The sequence below is a fragment of the Balaenoptera borealis genome (genome assembly GCF_965194805.1).
Source record: "Balaenoptera borealis genome assembly, chromosome: 3".
NCBI classification, from domain to species: domain Eukaryota; kingdom Metazoa; phylum Chordata; class Mammalia; order Artiodactyla; family Balaenopteridae; genus Balaenoptera; species Balaenoptera borealis.
The window spans coordinates 52,215,083-52,237,224 of NC_138866.1; the positions used below are offsets into that span (position 1 = coordinate 52,215,083).

The 22,142-nt window shown below is 33.4% G+C and overlaps 1 protein-coding gene across 4 annotated transcripts in view; it reads left to right on the top strand.

Moving 5' to 3' along the window:
- The window catches only part of MDGA2 (MAM domain containing glycosylphosphatidylinositol anchor 2), an 830,366-nt gene that overhangs the window by 506,893 nt on the left and 301,331 nt on the right, over window positions 1–22,142 (top strand). For all 4 annotated transcript variants that reach the window (XR_014242273.1, XM_082383804.1, XM_082383805.1 and 1 more), the window contains exons 4-5: window positions 6,099–6,295; window positions 21,216–21,348. Coding sequence is in view for 3 of the 4 variants with exons in the window: in XM_082383804.1 (XP_082239930.1) it covers window positions 6,099–6,295; window positions 21,216–21,348 (330 nt within the window). In the remaining variant the exon portion in view is untranslated. The remainder of the gene's footprint in view (window positions 1–6,098; window positions 6,296–21,215; window positions 21,349–22,142) is intronic.

The following is a 22,142-nucleotide window of genomic DNA, read 5'->3' on the forward strand; positions in this document are numbered from 1 at the left end:
GCTTTTTCTCTAAGGGAGGAAATAACCTATGCTATGCTTCAAATGAGCTGCAGACCCTAGCCAATATTTACTGGTAGGAGTCAGGAGAGTATGTAGGGAGTAGGATCCTGAGGCTGCTGGATCAAGTGGGATTGACAATAAGATTGAATAAGATTGGAGATGGAGAATAAGATCAAATGGAGATAAAGAATAAGGGTTTATTGATATGGGAGCATTCTCCCATGATGTATGATCCAGACCCTGGCCAGGATAGCAGGACATAGTTGCTGCTGTTAGGATGGTTCTTAGAAGCTTGAGGAAAGCAGGGGTCCCATAAAAAGAAGTATACATGCCACAACTGCTGTGCAGATAGTAGAAAAAGGGATCAAAAGGCTCAGATATGTAAATTTACCGGTTACAGCCACAAAAGTCATCAACTCAGTATATTCTGTGTAAAGGCTTAGAAGACACCACATTTATTAAAGCAATAGGAATGTGCTGACGACTGAGATACAGGCATCGTTGATTCTCAGAGGTGACTGTTCTCTGTAGGCAAATGTTCATAGCAGGAGATGCTATTACAGAATTGATCTTCCTGATAACGATGGGATGGTAGGATCTCAAAGTAATAGAGGCTAGGTGGCAGTACGTAGTTGTCACAAGCAAGATGGACACAGCTGTCTTAATGAGCAGCTAGTTCAAATGCATCCAGTGCTCTAGACTCACAGAGAGCTATGGAGATGGTTAATAGAACACAGCATCCCTTGAGGCAAAATAAGAGGACAGTCAACAAGTGTATTGCCCCATATACACAGTTAAAGAAATCATGGCATAGATGATCTTATTTGCAAAGCAGAAATAGAGACGTAGACATAGAGAACAAACATATGGACACCAAGGGGAGAAAGGGAGTGGGGTGGGATGATTTGGGAGATTGGGACTGACATATATACACTATTGATACTATGCATAAAATAGACAACTAATGAGAACCTACTGTATAGCTTAGGGAACTCTACTCAATGCTCTGTGGTGACCTAAATGGGAAGGAAATCCAAAAAAAGAGGGGATATATGTACACGTACAGCTGATTCACTTTGCTGTACAGTAGAAACTAACACAACATTGTAAAGCAACTACAATAAAAATTAATTGTTTAAAAAAGAAATCAGATGGATGATCAGGAGGCTGAATATGGTCATATAATAAAAAGTCAGGACTCCTTGTTCAATTGTTGAACCTGGTAATTTTCAGACCACGTGGCCTGAAGTGCCAATCATGCATTGGGTTTTGTCATATCTACCAACACTCTGTTATAAAATAGGGCAGACCTATCAGTGGTCCATCATAAGATGGAAGTGGTACATCTAAGATGACGCATGACCAGGGCCAAAGCACCTAAGTAAAATGTACAAGCAAGTGCCCAGACCCCTATGGCATCTATCAGTGTTTTACCAGTGTCTCTATCTGAGTTCATACCTGGTCACATAGAGGGTCTCTTTTGAGCTAATGGTGGAGAAAAAAGGCTAAGCTTCTTTCATAATGCGTCAGCCCAGTACATGCATGCAAGCCCAAAATTGGACTGCTGCTTCACTAGAACCCCACTCTGTGATGTCCTTGATAGACAGGAATAAGGGGAAAATCTTCCCAGTGGACAGAACTTTGACTTGGGTGGTGTACCTGGTCAACCACTTTGTGTGGAAAGGGGAGATCTGTTCAAGTATTTGGATGGAACTGTGGGCATGGCATGAAGTGTGATAATATTTGTATTGCATGTTAATGAGCACCAATAAGTATCTACCACAGAAGCAGCACAAAACATGAAATAGACAGAGTAATGCAGACAGTTGATATCAACCAACTTCTGTCATCGGCTACCCATAGCTGGGATAACAGGCTCGTGAAAAGAATAGCTATAATGGTAGGGATAGAGGCTATGCATAAGTATGGGTTACCATTCATGAAGGTTAGTCTGTCTACTGCCACTACTGAGTATCTAACCTGGCAGCAACAGACACCAACAGTTGACTCTTTATAAAGCATTATCCTTCAAGAATACCAACCAGTCCCTTGGTAGCTAGTTAATTATATTAGAACTTTTTTTACCCTGAAAGTGACAGTGCATCGTTTTGATTAAATTTGACATGTATTCTGAATATGGACTTTTCTGCTGACCTCAGCTAGCATCAGCCCTATCCAAAAGCTTTCAGAATGTTTTATTCTTAATACATGATCCTACCTAATCACTCATGGGACCAGAAGCACATTTTATAGCAGTGAAGATATAGCAGTGGGAGCATTGCCATGGTAATCTCTAGTCATATCATATTCTATGCCACCTAAAAAAATTAACTTACTAGAGTGATAGAATGGCCTTTGGAGGAGGCAGCTGAGTCTTGGAGAGATAATATCCAGTAAGGAGGGAGTGCCATCTTCTGTGATGCAGGATACATCCTAAATCAATGACCATTATTATATGATGCTTTTGTTCTTTTCTTTCCTTCTTTCTTTTTCTTTTTTTCTTTCTTCTTTTTTTCTTTTTTTTTTGGAGAATACATAGGTTCAAGAATCAAGTAGAGACCCTACTTACTACCATCACATTCAGTGATCCACTTGGGGAATCTATGTTTCCCTCCCCACAACTCTGGTCTCTCTGCCAGTTTAGAAGTTCTAGTTCTCGAAAAGGGAAAAGCTTTTATTAAGTGACACAGCAAGAGTCCCATTAATCTTCAAGACATGGCTGCTACTCTGTTACCTTAGGCTTCCTGTGTCAGAAAATAGCAGAAAAGAGGAGTCACCATCCTGGCAGGAGTAACTGTCCCATATAGTCAGCTTGAAGGTAGGATTGTCATTAACAGTGAGGCAGCAAGAATATATTCCATACCCAGTTGATCCACTGAGTCATTTCTTGCTATTCTGTTGTCCAGTTTTGGTGGTAAACTGACAAACGCATCAGTAATAGCTTGAGAAGAGCACAGTTACCAGGGGCTCAAAATCCTCAGTGACAAAGATCTGGTAGCCTCACTAGGTAAGCTACTTATACGAAAAGATGTACTAGCCCAGGATGAGAGCAATCTAGAATGGTAATAGTAGGAGATGATGACTATCATCCCACCACAGTTTCTTGTGAAAGATTTCCTAGGAAAGATGACTACCCAAAATCCTGGAGTAGCTTTTCCGAGATAGAGTGAATTTTCATACCTCACAGGTGGATCTGGGTGGATGCTGTAATACACCCCCAGATCCCTTCCTCAGGGCTGAAGCACTTATTCCTCCAGCCACTGGAACTTTTAGCAGCTGATGGCTATCAGCTAATTCCTTCTCTAGAAATTGCCATAAGCCAAAGAGAGCTGCCCCTCCCAAGGTCAAGGCCCCTGGTGGGGAGCAGCACACTTGCCAGGACTGGTTGATGGGAGAGAGGGTTGTAGTATAAAGGCTTCGCTTCCTTGTCTTACGGCAGGACAGCTCTGAGGGGACCTCAGGGCTCCAAAACTTCTCTAGAGTTAGAGACCTCAGTTGCAACTGCACTGTAGTTCAGCTGTCCTCCTTAACAAATCTATTTCCTTCACTCCCCCACGAGTCTTGAAGGTACTTTCCAATACACTTCCTGCACACATCTCTCTGTCTTAGAGTCTCTTTTCCAAGAAACCTGACCTAAGGCAAATACATATATTCAGTAATATATAGAGTATATATTAAACATATCTTTTAAATGATATATTTCTATATATCACTTAAACTATATATCATGTATGTATATATGTATGTGTACACACAAACACAAACATATAATCTCACTTAAAATATATTTTTTAGCCATTCCATTATTTGACTTGTCTAAAAGAAATCTTGTTTTTGGCTTGTTTGGTTTTTGTTTGTTTCACTTTTAAATGTGTTTTTAATCTTTTAAAATAGTAATAAAAATAACAAATATTTTATACTGTACAGAAAGGTAACCACCAACGGCATATTTGTTTTTAAGTGTGAAAAAGATATCATTTGGGAGTTTTATGAAATGGAAATTCCAAAACATGGGTGAGTCTAACAGATAATTCTGCCAATACAGTGTTCAGTAAGCCATTGTCACAGGATTAGATCCTCAGAAGGCCAGTGACTCGAAACTCATCTAAGTCAGGGAAGAGCTTGTTTAAAGGATTGTTTGGGTTTGGTCTATTCCTGACTGTGCCTATCAACACCACCACCTAACATGAAAAGAGCTAGGGATACATCAATAAATGGTTTGAAAAATGCAATATTAATAGCTATTTGGAACCCAAAGAATGTCACCACTGTTACAATGTTTCCCATCCAAATCTGTTTTCTTCTGAAAGTTTCTGGCTTGAGAATTTTGTTTTTACAATATAACACAGCTTATATTTCTAAAAAGGAAGCTGTGACTAAAAGAAATTATGTTTTGAACAAGAGAAAATAAGTTGTTTACTACTGACTCACAGTACCTTTTTTTCAAGCCACTAAGATGGAGTTCAGCTAATCAATCGCCTGTAGGATTTGATTTATATGTAAAAGCCTAATCATCAAATAAGAGACTGTTTCATTTGATGGATTTTAAAGACCTTTAAACATTTCATGATAATAATGCTGGTATCCCTAAGTACTCCAACTTATTAAAACCAGGCATATATCCCTGCAGAGCTAATAGAATGAATTTAAGCTGAAAGTTCCTACAACTTTACCGAAAAAGCAGCAGTTGTTCTGTAAATTGTCACTACTAAAATTAGAGGCCATTGAGATAGCTGTGAAAAGATTCTAATGTTGGAAAAAAAAAAGAAAACTCAGAATGTTGCAAAGCTAGACATCTAAGTAGGACTGTCAAGCAATTCACATTGGAAAAAAGCTTTTTTAAAACTGGGGAAATTTGGGATACTGTTCTTCACTTTGATTCCTTAGGGAAGCTATTACTTCACTAATTTAGTTGCCTTTTTATTATTTTAACACATCTTTATAAAATATTTATTTGTATTTATTTTTTTATTGAGGTATAATTGACACATAACATTAGTTTTAGGTATACAAAATAATGATTCAATATTTGTATACATTGCAAAGTGATCGCCATAATAACTCTAGTTGCCATCGGTCACCATACAAAGTTACAAATTTGTTTTTCTTGTAATAAGAACTTTTAAGATTTACTCTCTTAGAAAGTTTCAAATACACAGTACAGTTGTTTTAAAGCAAATACACTCCTTAATTTCTTTTTCTCTTAAGAAAAGAACTTGGGATATGGTATATAGGGGTTGGCAATCTATGGCAGACTATGGCCCATGAGCCAAATCTGGCTGGGGCACCTGCATTTGTAAATAAAGTTTAATTGGAACTCAGCAACCCTCATCTTTCATTCATTTTACCTATTGTCTTTGGATGCTTTCACACTACAATGGTAGAGTTGAGTAGTTGAGACAAAGACTGTGTGAACCACAAAGCCCAAGATATTCATGAATTGTTTCTTTCCAGAAAATGTTTGTTAAACCCTGTAGTAAATATCCCTTCTTTAGAATGTATGTAAAATGGCAAAAATTTAGTTCCAGTATTCAATAATAGAAATATTAATGCCTTTTAATAGTACCTTCTGTTAGCACATTTTTAACTAGCAAATATGATCTGGGATATAAAGTATGAGATGAAGGAAAAATGTAACCCAGTACAAGATATTTTCTTACTACAAAGATTATAATAATTTATAAACATAAGTTATTTTTAAAATACATGTTATAAACAATTGGAAAAAGTAGTATGTTAAAGTTAAGAGCTAGTTGAGCTACTTGATATTTTTATGACTATGGTTCTTCCTTTTGACTAACCTCTTAAGTTTTCTGATCTCTCTCATGGAGCTCTGTTTTATGTGGCTGTTGGCGATGTGTTGGAAATATGTAGTCATCTGTACTATGTCAGCAAATAGAGATCTTAAGAAGTAACTATTATTTAGCTTTACCTTCTATCACTGGAAATTTCTCTGCAAGTGAGTTCAATAAACTCAATGAAAAAGAGTCTAGTTAAAAATAATACATTCAATTAGGAAAATTCACCTTTGGTTAGGTTTTATATGTACAGTACTTTAAAATCCATGTAACTCATAACACTGTTTTTATGTTTTCTAGATTTGGATGATCCAGTAGTAACTGTTCACCAAAGTATAGGTGAAGCTAAAGAACAATTTTACTATGAGAGAACAGTGTTCCTCCGGTGTGTTGCCAATTCCAATCCACCTGTTCGGTACAGCTGGAGACGTGGCCAGGAGGTGTTACTACAAGGGTCTGATAAAGGAGTTGAGATTTATGAACCCTTCTTTACCCAGGTAGGAATTGAGGTATAGTATTTCCACCCCACTCTGCTGGTTACCTTTCTAATTCAGGCAGCATGCAATACTACATCAATTTGAAAAGATAATTTCTCCCAGTCTGACCTTTGAAAAAATAACATGTGCTTGAAAGATCAGAGGACTCAAATAATGAAGAACAATTTGTTTATTTTTCATGTGGTAGTTAAATTGATAATGTTAACTCTTGAAAACAATTTAATGTATCCTAACATATTTCTTTGTCTATAGGTTTGCCTAGGTTTCACTCTAAAGTACGTAATTATACACTTGCTGCCTGCTTTGTTTTTTGTGGGAAATATTTCTTAAAGAAGAGATTTTGATTTCCCCATTTGCAATGGTAAATACATTTTAAAAGAATGAAGAAATCTACTTGAAATTTATTTGGTTTTGGTTTTAGGGAAAAAAATCTGTCTAATTTTTTTTGTTCATTTTCAGTTTTGGTTTAGTTTAAGTATAGAACTGTAATTATGTAAAAGCTAAAATATCTGAGTCATTAAAAACTTATTTAATAAAAAGAAAATTTGAATTAATTTTATATAGAGTGAATGTAATATGGAACATTCTTCTGTAATGTATTTTTTTAAATTTTATTGAAGTATAGTTAATGAATTAATAATTCTTGAGGAGGACATTGAAGTTGTAGGAATATTTAAATGATGTTATTATAAAGATTTTTTGATGACCAGAAAGGAACACAAACCTAACTAACAAAGAAGAAGTTTTAAATAAAAAAATGTACTTGGAAAAATTTTCAAAATAATTGTGACCATGAATTTTTTTAAAAAAATTATATGGGTAATTAGATAAACAGGAATTTGACTACATTGTTAAAGTTTGGAACATCATATATCCTTAACTAGGGAAGTATATAATCAAATTTAAAATGTAAATATTCTACTTCAGAATGTTAAAGATTATTAAAAGTTTCACATCTCAACTCTCTAATAATATAAGATTATCCTGAGTTTTTAAATTTCCCAGCATCCCATTTTTTGTCATTAAATACAGCATTAAATAAATATGGCAATTCATTCTTTAATTTTGACTAAAATCCATTTTTTTTTTATTGAGCAAAATAACTTAAAAAATTTGTCAACAGTATTTAGTTGCTTGGATGTCTCTAACGTTTAGAAATCCGAATAAATGATCACCTATCATTTATTTGATTCTTTTATTGTCAATTTCTTTTAAAATATAGACATTGTTAAAATTTAGAAAACGTAATTTTCTGTTTCACATGATGTTTACCATACCAAGGCAATTCTAAACACATATTCACTAGGTACATAATCACTGTAGGCAGTTTCTTACCTGCAGAAGGGTCTTATCACTTAGAAATGAACACATGGCCCTTGTCCAAATTGGGGGAAAATTTCTATACTTTCAAAATAATTAAGAACTTGTTTTAAAGTTATTAAATAAGCACAATCAAATTTTTCATTAATTTTGAATTTGTTGCTGTTTCTGTGTTAGCAACTCTTAAAAAATCTGTCTTACAAGAACTCTAAACTAGTAGCTATTGATTCTACCTTTTAAAGGTAACTTTTATTTTCTCTTCCTTCTTTTTCTTCCCCCATTCTTTTGTGAGAAAAACAACTTTTTAATTTGAACATTTCAATACTGATACTTTCTTTGTTATGAATATTAGCTTATACTATGCTGCATAACACACACTTTTTCTTTTGCTATACTCGGAACTCTGCTGCTTGGACCCTCTGAATTAATTCTCTTAAAAAGTATTTAAGAAACAAACTTTTCTTGAAATTCTGTGCTCTGGATTCACCTGCTGTAGCTGATAATTGCCAGTAACATGTAGTTATAGCTCCTATTTAAAAATGTCTTTCCTGCCTTTGGTTACTTGATTATGTTGTTTATCTCTCCTTCTGAAATGGCTATGTATTTGGGGTTTTTTTTTGTTTTTTTTTGTTTTTGTTTTCTATATTTATTTATTTTTAACTTTTTCTTTTATACTGGAGTATAGTTGATTAACAATGTTGTGATAGTTTCAGGTGTGCAAGAAAATGATTCAGTTATACATATACATGTATCTATTCTTTTTCAAAATCTTTTCCCGTTTAGGTTGTTACATAAGATTGAGCAGAGTAGGTCCTTGTTGGTTGTCCGGTTTAAATATAGCAGTGTGTACATGTCAATCCCACACTTCCTAATGGTTATATATTTATATCTGTCCTAAAAATTATGTAGAAATAATACTTCAATACTTTTATGTTATATATGTACTTAATTTGTTAACATTAAACATATTTTGTAGGCTGGATTGATAAAACTCTCAAAGAGCAACACATGGGAAGTTTAGTTCTTATAACCACAGAGAATGTTGGATTTCTCACAGACAAAATGCTGTCAGTGGTTTTTCTTCATACCATGTGTGTTGACATACTGAACATGGGCCTGATATACACAAGTCCAACCATATCACATGACTTCTATTATCTCTCCATGGAATATAGCAATAGGTTCCTAACTGGCTGTCATGTTTTATTACAGAAACCTCCAGTCATCTGAGTGATCATTTTAAAATATAAATATTTTTCCTGCTTTAATCTCTCCAGTGGCTTCCCAACGTTTACAATAAATCCAAATACGTATCGTGACCTACAGGGCCATGTTTGACCTTGGTCTGCCTTGTTCTCTCTTGCCTTCTGTACCTTATTCACTGTTTTGGTCACACTCGCCCTAGACATGTCTAGGGTGTGAATGTTCTCAATTCCTCCAAGTAGAATGTTATTTATTAGATAATATGGCAGGGATCTACTTAACACCAAGCACTCATCACCTGAGAAAGGCTTTCCCTGACAGATCTATCTGAGGTAACATCTTTTCCCTTCCACAGTTACTCTTTTCTAATACCCAGTTTTTCGTTGTTGTTGTTTGTTTGTTTTTATTTGTTTTGTTTTTCCCTACAGCACTGAAATTATCAAATTATCTTATTTGTGTATTTGGACATAAACTCAATAATTATAGTGACTTTGTCTTTTCAACAGCTCAAATGGTGCCTGACACATGAAAGATTCTCAATAAATATATTGAGCCAATATTCCCATGGAGATGTCTGGATTTGTAACTAAGGAATAGTTAAAATTATTAGTAACTCCTGAATCACTCTCTGTAACTCCATTCCTCTTTACCCACTAAAGAAAGCTTAGTGAAATGTGAATGAGAATGATATTATAATTAAATCAATTTTAAAGTATTTAAATTCCAAACTGTTGATGATTTTCTTATTATAATTTTTAACTGATTTCTAGTCTAATTTCACTGGGTCAGAAAGCCTGCTCTCAACATTTTCAGTCTTTAGAAATTGAGACTTGCATGGTGTACTTGCCTGTGATGTACCTCCATGAATGATCCATGTGCACCCACAAAATGTGCATTCTAAAATTGTTGAGTTTCAGATAGGTCACATTTGTTAATTTTGTTGTTCAGATATTCTATGTATTTCCTGATTTTTGTGTCTGCTGTCCTAAAAGCTATTAAGAGAAGTTAGTTAATGTCTATGACTATGGCTGTGGATTTGTCTCTTTCTTCTTTATTTTTATCAATTTTGCTTTATATATTTTGAAGGTATATTATTAGCACATACAGAATTAGGATTTTTATATCTTCCTAGTGGATTATCTGAGTGTATTATCTTCCTGGTAAGTTATCATTCAGAAATACCCTTCTATACCACTGGCACTGTTTCTTGCCTTAAATCTGTTTTGTCTGTCATTAATTTAACTATACAAGCTTTCCTTTGGTTAGTGGGGTTCTTTAGTGGGTGGGGGAGAGTGATAAATATTCCTCTCTTTTACTTTCCAACTTTATATTTACAACATGTCACTTGTAACCAGAATATAGATTTTTGTTGTTGTTTTAATCCAGTGGGACTATCTTAATTTTTAGTACATTTAATCCAATGACTAATATCAATTTTTTACCATATGACCCATTTGTTTTATTTTACTTCTCTGTTTTCTTGCCTTCTGGATTTATCAGATGATAAATTATTATCATTGGATGATAAATTATTCCATTTTATCATCTATTTAACCAAGAGGTTTAAATTATCTTGGTAGCTTTTGGCACTTAAATTGAAAATCAATTGGCCCTATGTATTAGGGTCTATTTCTGAACTATTTATTCTGTCTCATTGATTTATTTGTCTGTCTTTATGCCAATACCACACTGTGTTAATTACTGTAGCTTTATAACGAGTCTTAAAATCAGAAAGAATAAGTCCCTTAACCATGTTCATCTTTTTCAAAATTGTTTTAGATGTTTTCATTTCTTTGTATTTCCATATAAATTTTAGGATCATCTTGTTGACTTCTACAGAGAGTCTGATAAGGTTTTGAGTAAAGTTTTGTTGAATCTATAGCTCAATTTGAGAAGACTGATATTAAAGTTATAGAACTGAGGATGATTGATATTGGCAATGTATTATAATCAAGCAAAGAAAAACCTGATCTCCTTCATTTTGACTTTACCTCTTTGTCATGCATAGTATTGCTCTATGAACAATTTGACAGCATATGTAAGATTTTCCAATACCAGTTTTATTTAGGTTTATCAACCTTTAAGATACTGCTTTGAGTATTTTCATATATAAATGTGTATTTATCATAAATGCACAGGAAGCTAGTCATTTACTTAAGAAATTCTCGAGGGTTTCTTATAAACAAATTACCTCTTGGGGCAAGGCAGCTAGGTGTATATATCCACCTGAAAATCCAACAGTTTTCTTTTTCAGTGGGCCATAGGAGGTTTACTTTTATGCAGGAAACACAAATGCAGATGCCTACTGAAACTATCTGGTAACATAAATATGTGATCTGTTGGAGGGGGTTATGTAGTATGAAAATAAGAACTGGTAAGGCTTGCTGTGCATGCCCACTTTTTATAAAACAATATACCACCTGTTGCTGCCAGAGTTCTATATTTGACCCTCTGGGCTGCCATTTTGAAACTCTGCTTGAGTCCACAGTTTCTTCAGGAGGGGGTGGTACATATGATAACATTATTACTTTTGTATAATTTCAAATATAGGGAATTACAGAATAAGCAGGATTTCTCTAAAAATTCTGTTGAATGAAAAAATTAGAATTAATAGATTGAGAATTCCAGGACTGATTCCAGCCTCCAGGGCACATTTTTATAATACAGACAAATATGATGTAAAGGACATTTTTACCCACGAATCTACTTGATAACAAACTACGTCCTCTTTAGTAGCTTCTAGCTGCATTGGAAATTTGGAAGGACAGTGAATTGTGGTTGTCCAGCAGTAGAAAGCAACACAATGTATTTAGCGTGTGGTCTTTATTTTTACAATGAAAAAGCATAATTTTTATGTAGATTCCAATTTACAAAGTTATCATATCTAGTTGTTTTTCTCTACATTAAAAGGTAACCCAAACATTTGTAAGTAACTATTCAGAATTATGCTATTGAAATAAAGGCATTAATTATTTGGTCTACATATCATATTTGCTTTAGATTTAAAATTAACTTTTTTTTTGTATCCTTGAAATGCTTCCCAAGATAGTCTTTGTTTTGTTTTGTTTTGTTTTGCCTTCCTGTAATGGCTTTGCCATTTATAATGAGATAGGAATGGTGTTCACTTTTCCTTTTGCTTATCAGGTTAGTGTGTATGTATATGTATTCTTAGGTGTTATTGATTTCTTGGACTATTGTTTCCCATCAACTGCCATGGATCTTTATGAAGAAAAAACTTTCCATTTTAGCTTTGTTTGTATTGGAGTACTTCAATAATAATTTATTTTCATAGATCTATCACCTCTGTGGCTTCATAGTGTAAATAAGATCCAGTTAAAATGACTGAGATCTGTTTTGTGCAAGATATGGGCAACTCTCTATCAGAGATATAGAGGCTACTAGGCAAGGCTCCTCCTCTAACTTTGATAAACATGGGTAGAAGTCAAAGTAAACAGTGATTATGATACAAAGTAGAAATTATTGTCAAAAAGAGGCACACAATAGTGCTATGGAGAGAACATTTCAGGATGGAGAGCAATAGCATGTGTAATATACAGAAGGAAGACAAAATCTTCAGAGACTGGCCATGTCTCTGGATGGCTGGAATAATAATTGGTATATGTGGGGAACAGTGGACTGTAAAGCTGGGAAGGTATACTGGGACTATATCATGGAAGGATTCAAATGACAGATCATAAGTCTGCTTATTTTTAATATTAGAAAATTAAATTTCTTTTAAAGATATTATGTTTTGCTATTCAATAACAATGTCTTGTTTTAAATAAAACAGAATTTCAAAGATAATGAGATATATCTACCCCACATGCACATTCATACTAAGTTAATACCTATATCAATTTGAAGTGAATATTTATTTCACCATCCTGTAGAAATACAAAATCTTGATTATGCCTTTTTATAGATCATGTTTCCAGAAGGAAATTGGTATGTGTTCCTGAGGCTGATATGAATTAAAAAGCATATACGTCTAAGAGGAATAATTATCCTTTTCATACTTCCACTCATTTAATACAGAAGATGTCGGCTAGCATATACTGTTATTTATTTAGAAGTTTATTATAAATTAGTCATTAGAGCTACAAAAAATGAGTGTAAATTGGAATGTTTGTTTTTTTTTTCTTTTTACCGATATCTGAAAGTAAATATTAAAAGAAAGTTTCAATTCCTTTTCTAAGTAAAATAGAAATACTGCTTCAGGCTATGGGCATTATTTCACTAGACAGTGTCACCATTGGTAAGGGCCACTGACTAATGCATAGAATGCCTTCCCTTTATTTATTTTATTTAAAAAGTAGTTTTAAAAATTTAAATACAGGAGTTTCAAATAATTTTGTGAATGTTAAAGAAATGTGTACTTAAATTTTACAAACTATATGTACTCTTGCTATTTCTCAAGAACTTTTGTAAAGATGTTCATGACATCATCTTGTGTATTGTAATTACACCATCTAATTACAAGACTGAACATATTTACATCAATTATGTAATTAGTTATAATTAGGCTAATTAGACTAATTATACAATTAGACAATAATCAACTGAAAATTCCTTTTTACAAATCATGGAAATTCACATGAAAAAAGACTTCCAGTATCACAGAATATTAAATTTATATGTTCAACAAAATAAATTAATATTATGCAATAAAACAGTTATAAGTAGTAAAGTCTAAATCATTATAAATATACTCATATGTATATGTACATGCCATTTGATAGCATATGTATATGCACATACATGTTTTATATATTCTCTATTTTGTTATACATTATGATATATTTTTTAAAAATATTCTGAGCTTTGGGAGTTGTTTATTGAGAGGAAGAGAGTCAGCCTGAATGCTTTCCTCATTTCCTGAATGTGGTGAATTAATTGAGTGGGGTTCAAATTCTTCCTTAACTCTGCCTGTTTGTAACTCTGAATGTAACTCTACATTCCTTTTACAGATTTTGTCTGTATTAGCCCCTCTCCCTCTTTGACATACTACATAGAGGAATCTTACATATTAACCTAGATGGCTGTCTCATAAGCTCAGACACCTTGGTAACTTGTTTCCTGACTGCAAGATGTAAATCATCTTAGTTCACCCAAAACGATTCTCCAGTCAAATGAGAGCTGAACTATGGGCAATTGTGGACCTAGAATTCACAGTAAAAGTTATTCCTCCATTTTGTCTGTCCTTCTCATGTGTCCACTTTGCTGCTCTGATCTGCATAAGAATTAACTAGGATATGCTGTGCACAAACCGTTATATTTATTGGACTATATTTTTTGGTCTTTAAAGAGTGGGAGTCATCTCAACAGTAAGGCCGTTTAAGCCTTAAAATCTCAATTACTACCCAATTTGTAGTCTTTACTTTTGGATAACATAAACAGTAGCAGCATTCCTAATCACAAGAGCTTAGGTATATAAAATATTTCCAGAATGCATTTACTACAAAAATGACCTCTGTATTTTAATGGCCATAGCTTCATTGCTGTTGGTTCAAATGTACTTGATTGTTTTATCAGTCCCTTGGGGCTTACTTCCCATTTACATGCTCTTGCTAATAATTGACTGTTCAATTCTTCTGTGGATGGCCCCTAGCTCAGCTTCTTAAATCTGTCTTTCAGCTTACCCTAATATAAAGATTTTTTTTTATTGTTATTACTACTGTTAGAGTCAATGTGGCTCAAAAAGGTTTACTGAAAACATTATGTGCAGGACAGTGAGTTGGCTCTGTTCTTTTCTTGTCAGCAATCTTGACTAAGTTGATAGCATGCAAAGCACTGCACAAATGGCAGGAATGGAATTTAAAGTGGCCTTATCTTATACAATGGAAAAGGCAGTATTAATATAAATATATAATGTAAATGACAGAAAACATATATAAACATATAAACAAATACAACTGGTACAGACAAAACATTAACTCAGAAAATAGAAAGAATGTAGGAAAAATACTTTTAGAGACTGTCTCAAGGGTAAGAGCTTTTAGTTTGAAAACTCTTCCTTGAAATAATGGCTGTATGGAAATATTCAAAATAACTGTAGGGGCATTTGTGTTTAATGGGTATACAGCTATGATGAGTGGAAATCATGTTTAAAATATTTTCCAACAAGAGAGGGCAGGTTTTGAAAAAAAATAATAATCAGGTAGACAAGTGGCATTCAACACCAAATAAGTAGTATTAGAATAAATTAAAACCTACTCTCACAGCCCATCTAGTCTGGCCTCTTCCAGGCTCTGAAATTTAATGTCAATCAATTGTCTTCATTTCTCTATATTCCAGCCACATTGATTTTCTATCTAACCCTCCAGCAGGGCAACCTTACTGCTGTGTTAGGTCTCCTCAGTTTTGGTTCCTACTATCTTTATCATACTATATGTGATAACTCATCTTTCAAACATCCTTCTAGTCATTCAAGTTTCAGCTCAAAAGCCTTAGAGATACCTCTCAGAATGTCCTATCCAGAATAGCTTACCACATCTCCATCTCTCTATCACATACCTTGTTTGATTTACTTGACAGCATTTAATACTTGTAAAAATCATTCTCTGTCTTTGTTTACATATTTATTGTTTCAAACGTAAAGTTTAATGTATTTTTCACTGTGTTCCCAGCATTTGGAAAGTACTTAGAGTAAGGCTATAGTTAGTTTTGTCTAAACATTTTTTCATTGAAATATTACATATATATAGAAAAGTACCTGAAACATAAGTGTATAGCATGATGCATTTTTTCACAGAGATCAGATTTCGCTTCGTAACGTGAATATCAAGAAACAGAACTTTCGAGCACCTCCTCTATGGTTGTAGTTAATTTAAGTCAAGAAACTGATGATCTCATAAAATTTGATAGACAGGAAGTGTGGCATAACATTTGAAAGAATTTGAAAGGATTGACTTTCTGTGACACAATTTTTATTTTTTTACAAAGAATAGGGAGAAGCAAGAGAATTGATGGTGTATTTATTCTAGTAGTGCAAGTAAAAATATTTAATTGTAGAAAAATTACAGAGAAAGAATCAGACAGTTTCCAATTGATTATTAATGTGGCAAGTATTATAGAAAGGGCAGAGAAATTACAAAATAATAAGAATGATACAAGAAATATAGCATCATACACATAGGACAGAATGCATAGTGGGAAAAATGAAGTCTAATTTTTATAGATTTTATATTTTTGTACCTTTTATTTTTAAAAGTCATTATGATTATATATTATAACTACATTACTTCTTGCAGAATATTATGAGTGGGAAGACCAATTTTAAGTATATCCTGTCAACCAACAAATATTTATTAAGCAATGGATATAAAAGGCTCCCTATTAGGTGTTATTAGAGATATAAGATAACTCTGCCCCTAAGGGCCTCATGATTCAGTTAAAGAACATAAGTCAACACATTGAATGATAATTTCATAACCAAATACTCAATAGTGAGTTATAAATAGATATTTTGGTATAAAAATGAAATAGAAGTTCCAAAGGAAGAGAATTTACTTCTAACTGAGAAGGTCAGAAAAGAGTTACAGAGTAGATACAGATTTTTTTGAACTGCACTTCGGTTTAGATGGGAACAGAAAAAGATTCATATCAAGGGATAGTTTTATTAAAAAAACAGTTGAAATCATAAAAAGACATCTTAAAATAGGGATTAAACTAATTTGATGGGGATAAATATTAAATAAAAATAATAAATTAATACATAATAAATAAACTAATTTGTGTGAGGAATAAGAAAAAAGTAAATTTGCTTAGACTGGCGTAGAGTTTCAAATGACACACTAAAGGTTTTTGAAATAACCTTTCAGAGTAGGAGAGCTATTTAGGGTTTTCTAGCATGAAAATGACATGATGAAGGCAAGTATTGTGGCAGCATGCAGAGAGATTAGAATAAAGGAGAGCAACAGTTCTCGATACTAGGCAGTACATTACCTTAGCCGAAATAAGCTCTCAAGCCGTATTCATTAAATCAGTGGTTGATGAGGGACTACAGCAAATATCATGCCTGTAGATTGAAAAGCAAAGGTCATTCGTGAAAGAAAAACTAATGAATAATCTAAGGCACTTGATGCCATTGAATGTGGGGGAATGAGAAACAGTGAAGAGTGAATGATGACATGAGTCTTGAGTCTGGATTAGAGGAGAATGATAAGGTGATCATTAAAAAGTAGCACAACATCAGAAGAGAAAATTTATATGAGGTGATGCAGTGAGTGTAAGTGGAATGGAATGGTGAACTCATTGAGTTTGATATGACATTGTATGTCTTACTGATGAAAATCTTCGTCAGTCAGTTATCGAAGAACTTAGGTTAGAGGTCAGAGGTATAGATAGAGGTGGTGGAAGAGGACATGCATAGAGAGGTCAAGGGGAATCCAAGAGAGAAAAAATTCAATCTAGAAACAGAAGAGACAAGTCTAACTTGTTTGTTGGCAAAGTATGTAGTGGCTTTTTTGGGGGTAAGGGCTCTGTAATGCAAGAAGAAGTCGATAAATGTAAACAACAACAAAAATAATGGTCAAAAAGAATTAGAAAACCAGGATAGATTATCTTAAGAGATCCAGATGGGGTGGGGAGAAACTCAAGTGCAAGAGTGTAATGGCTAGCAAACATTGCAACTAAAAGGACAGGAAAAGTTTTGAAAAGCAGGATTTCATTAATTACAATACTATTGGTGATGGTTTTTAAGTGTGATATATTTTTTTTTTTTGCTTAGAAATTTGTCAGGTATCTATATATAAATGCTAATTGAAACCATGATAATGCATCAGATTGCTCTAGGAATATAGTATAGTAGAAGATTGCAGACTAAAATTTGTATAGTAGATAGAAAATGAAATAGAATACAACCAAAAGGTGTCTAAATTATTATATTTCTAATTTTTTACCTACACACAAGGAACTGTCAAAATTGCAAAGGTAATCTAAAGTGTTAGAAGTAAGCAGAGAAGTACAGAAGCATAAAAAAGAAATAAAGATTTATTGAATTTTAACAAAAGAGCATTATTAATGACATTAGAAGATACAGTTTCAGCAAAGTGTTGAAATAGTATCCAGAAAATATGGATTAAAAAATAATTTGTCAGTGGAAACAGAAACAAGAAATACTGGCAGAATATGATTAATTCTATGTGAATAAAGAGACTTTATCATTAAATACGCATCTAAATGACACTGTTCATCCTCTGCATATATTTGAGAATTGTTATCACTGCATGATTCCTTTTAGAATGTTGACTATGTATATTAACATCTGTTGAGTTCATATCAGGTACCAAGCAGGTAATAAATTCTGGATAAATAAATATGCATAAAGCAAAACCCTGAGTGGTGAACGATAAGTAGTCATAGTACTTTTAATTGCAAAAGTATTCATTTAAAAAGCGTCTCTCTACGCTAAGTCCTGTACTAGGTGCTTAGAACATAGTGCTGAGAACAAGACAGACATAATCTCTGCCCTCTAGATACTTACTGGCAAGGGGAGGAGTATGGCAGAAAATAAATCTATTACCAAAATAAGTGGAAAAATGAGACTGTGTTATAAAAAGATATAAGCAGAACTCATAAAAATGAATTTCTCCTTTTCCAGAAAGTAAGGAAAGACTTACCTGTGGAAGTGAGGAGTGTTGGGATTTAAGAATGAGATGAAATTGATTAGGCATAGAGAGGTGAGGAACCAGGCATATGCAAAGGGTCTGTGGCCAAAGGAAGCTGAATGTGTGTAAGGCATTACAAAAATGAGAGGAGACTGGGGAGGCAAGGAGAATGCAGGTCATATAGGGTTGACAGTCATGTTAACAACTGTTACGTTTATGTTAAGGACAATACCATTGTTATTCCTGTGATTTAAGCAGAGAAATGGCATGATCAGATTTCCATGTTAAAAAAAAGTCCTGATTCTAGATTAGAGGATCATGCTTGCTTGGATTCTTAAACTATACCAAGCACAATCAGAAATTTCTCAGCTGAATGTTGTGTTTAGAGCATTACTTTTAAAAATAAATAAAAGAATGTTCAGAATTGAACATGTTGAAAGGTCAATAAAATCTGAGATAAAGATACTGAATATATGAATAAGATGTAATAATTGAAAGCCTAAGATTCCTGTTAACTAAAGAATAAAGAGTAGATTTAGACTTGAAGTCCATTTTTGCATATGTTGAGTTTTAGGTACCTATGAGACATCAAAATGGACATATTGAGGTAAAAAATTGGCATATACGTCTAAAACTTGAGGGAGAATTTTGGAATAGGGATAAAGACTTGAGGGGAGCCAGGAATAAATTCATCAGGCTTGTAGTATAAATTCATCAGCAAGGATAAAATCATTTAAGGGAATTTTATAAAGTGTGATTAACTGTAGAACAAATAGAATTCCAGAGAATACCAAAAGTTAATTAAGTGTTGAGAGGAGAAAGAAAAGTGAAGAAATCTAAGCAACAACAGTCAAAGAGGTAGGAGGAGTAAGATGTATTATCTCATTCAAAAAACTATCTGAGTCAGCAGGTTCTAGTATAACATTCTTTCAACTATGCTTTGTAACTAAGCACACTTTTATATGCACTGTATATAGTTAATATAAATGAGAACTCTGTAATACTTTGAGAGCATGTTTTAAAATTTGGGCTGGCCAAAAAGTTCGTTCGGATTTTTCCATAAGCTATTATGGAAAAACTCGAACGAACTTTTTGGCCAACCCAATATAAATTCTAGAACCATACACTCTGACTCTGTGTATATTCCTGTGGGGTGTATTTGCGTCTGTTTATACAGAAAAAAGGCAATGTCTTTCCTAAAGAAAAATTGAAAGATAGAAGATTATTATTTATCCCACTGAGGAAAATGCTCAAGGTGTGACTGTTTTAAGACTGAATTTTGACAATGAATGAAAGGAATTATGGCCAAATACCCATGCACACTGAAGGAAAGACTCATTTGACATTTGGAAAACTCTGTGTGCCTGCATATGTGTGGGCAAGCTTTTTTTTCTGCAACTGAACAGGCAGTGTCTTTATGTATTAAATCACTAAATATTCTGATTCTTCTGAATAGTGTATCAAAGTATTGCAATTTTTAGGACTTGAATGATGTTACTTAAGTAAAATAAAAGAAACACATGGTTCTGTACAGATGTTATCTGGAAAAAATTAACATTTTAAAAATGCTCTACCAAATATGATGTCATTGGGAGACTTTTTACCATCTCCATAATTAAGTTACTTGTGAAAGGAACTATTTTGAGAGATGCATTAATAACTTTAGATGGTAAAGAAATCCCAGGAGACCTTATTTGAATTGGGCAGGTTTTTTCCTCTTCTTCTTCTTGTTTGTTCTTTTTATCTTTTGAACAATTTCAGTGTTTTTGCATGGTCTTTTTTGGCTCATCAAGAGTGTGTAAGATTTTTTTTTTTTAATTTTATTTATTTATTATTTATTTATGGCTGTGTTGGGTCTTCGTTTCTGTGCGAGGGCTTTCTCTAGTTGTGGCAAGTGGGGGCCACTCTTCATCGCGGTGCGCGGGCCTCTCACTATCACAGCCTCTCTTGTTGCGGAGCACAGGCTCCAGACACGCAGGCTCAGCAATTGTGGCTCACGGGGCCAGTTGCTCTGCGGCATGTGGGATCCTCCCAAACCAGGGCTCGAACCCGTGTCCCCTGCATTGGCAGGCAGATTCTCAACCACTGCGCCACCAGGGAAGCCCTGTAAGATGTTTTTGACCACTTGCCTGATTTGAGTCTATCTGCAATTTTGCAGATTTACCCAGGAGACTTAAACCTTGAATTCCTGAACATAAAGTAACACAAATAATAATAATATAGAAACACTCATGAATACTTTTTTTTTATGAATACTTTTTAAATGCAGTTTAAGATTTATCATCTGTCATTGCTCCATATACACAAAATATTTATGTATGTTTAATTTAATTATCTATCATTAGATTGACCTCATTAACTTTGTTTTACCAACAGCGTTTCATTTATTGGCTCTTCAGAATCCTTTTCTTTCATAACATTTCATGTTGAAGCCTGCATAGGTTACAGTGTTTGTTGAATAAACTCCATTATTAAGTACACTGTTCTGATCTTTGCATAATAATTTGCATAACTACCACCAGAAATAGATTTCCCCCCTTAGGAAGCTAGTTTGCAAAAAAAAAAAAAAAAAAGCTATGAATTTTCATTGTAGTCAGTTTTTATCTCCATGCACATTACAGTTTGATTTTTAAATGTGATAGTTTTTGTTTTAATTTAGGGTATTTTCCTTAAAAAATGGCAATCTGCCATATTTTGATAATATAATTTTAAATACAGTGCCATGATTCATCCATTTATTAATTTTGGTTACCATTGACTTTTTCTAATGACTTTTTCTACATTTTCAGGGTGAAACAAAGATATTAAAACTAAAGAATCTTCGACCTCAGGACTATGCTAATTATAGCTGCATTGCTTCAGTGAGGAATGTATGTAATATTCCTGATAAGATGGTGTCATTTAGACTTTCCAATAAAACAGGTACGGAACTACCTCTGAATGTTTTATTTCTGTTATCCACAACAAATGTTTAAAAAGTCTCTTTAACTTTTTTATACACCAAATGATTTCTATAGTATATGTAAGGAACAAGGCATCTTTTCTTTCCAGAAAATTCTGTAGTATATAAAAAACTTTTAAGTGGACACTATAAAATTTAATTGCAATATGCTCCCATGTAATATGTTTGTTTATACAGCAAGCAAAATTACAGTTCCTTAAAATAATGTATTCATAAATGTCACAAGCCAGCCTATATTCTGTTCAAAGAAATTGCTGAGAAATATTAGATTTTTCATATGAAAATTTGTGCTCTAAATTGCTAAAAGTGTTTTGTGATTCCAAAACTGAGTAAAAGAACCTTTTTCTTACTCTGTTTCATGTCAAGAAAGCTAATTGGTAATTTCAGGTAGGTGTTTTTAGGAAAGTATTTTTGTAGAAAATGTCAAAACATTAGCAAGACTGCAACTTATGTTAGCCTGTGTTTAGTAATATAGACCTCAGAATAATTGCAAACATATTAATAAGAAATGTCTAAGTGAAAGAGCAAAGAGAGCATGTGAATGAACTATCTTTTGTAAGGTTGTATATAAAGAAGCACTTAAAAATTAGAATTTGAACAGGTTTTGAGAAATTTTCATTGGCAATTAATATGAATTTTTACTCTTAAATCATTATATTAAAATATAGAGTTTTAAAGGTACTTTTCCCATTAACAAAAACCTTGAAAAGTGTGGGCTTTGGTGTTCCTTGGTTTGGGTCCCAGTTCTGTCACT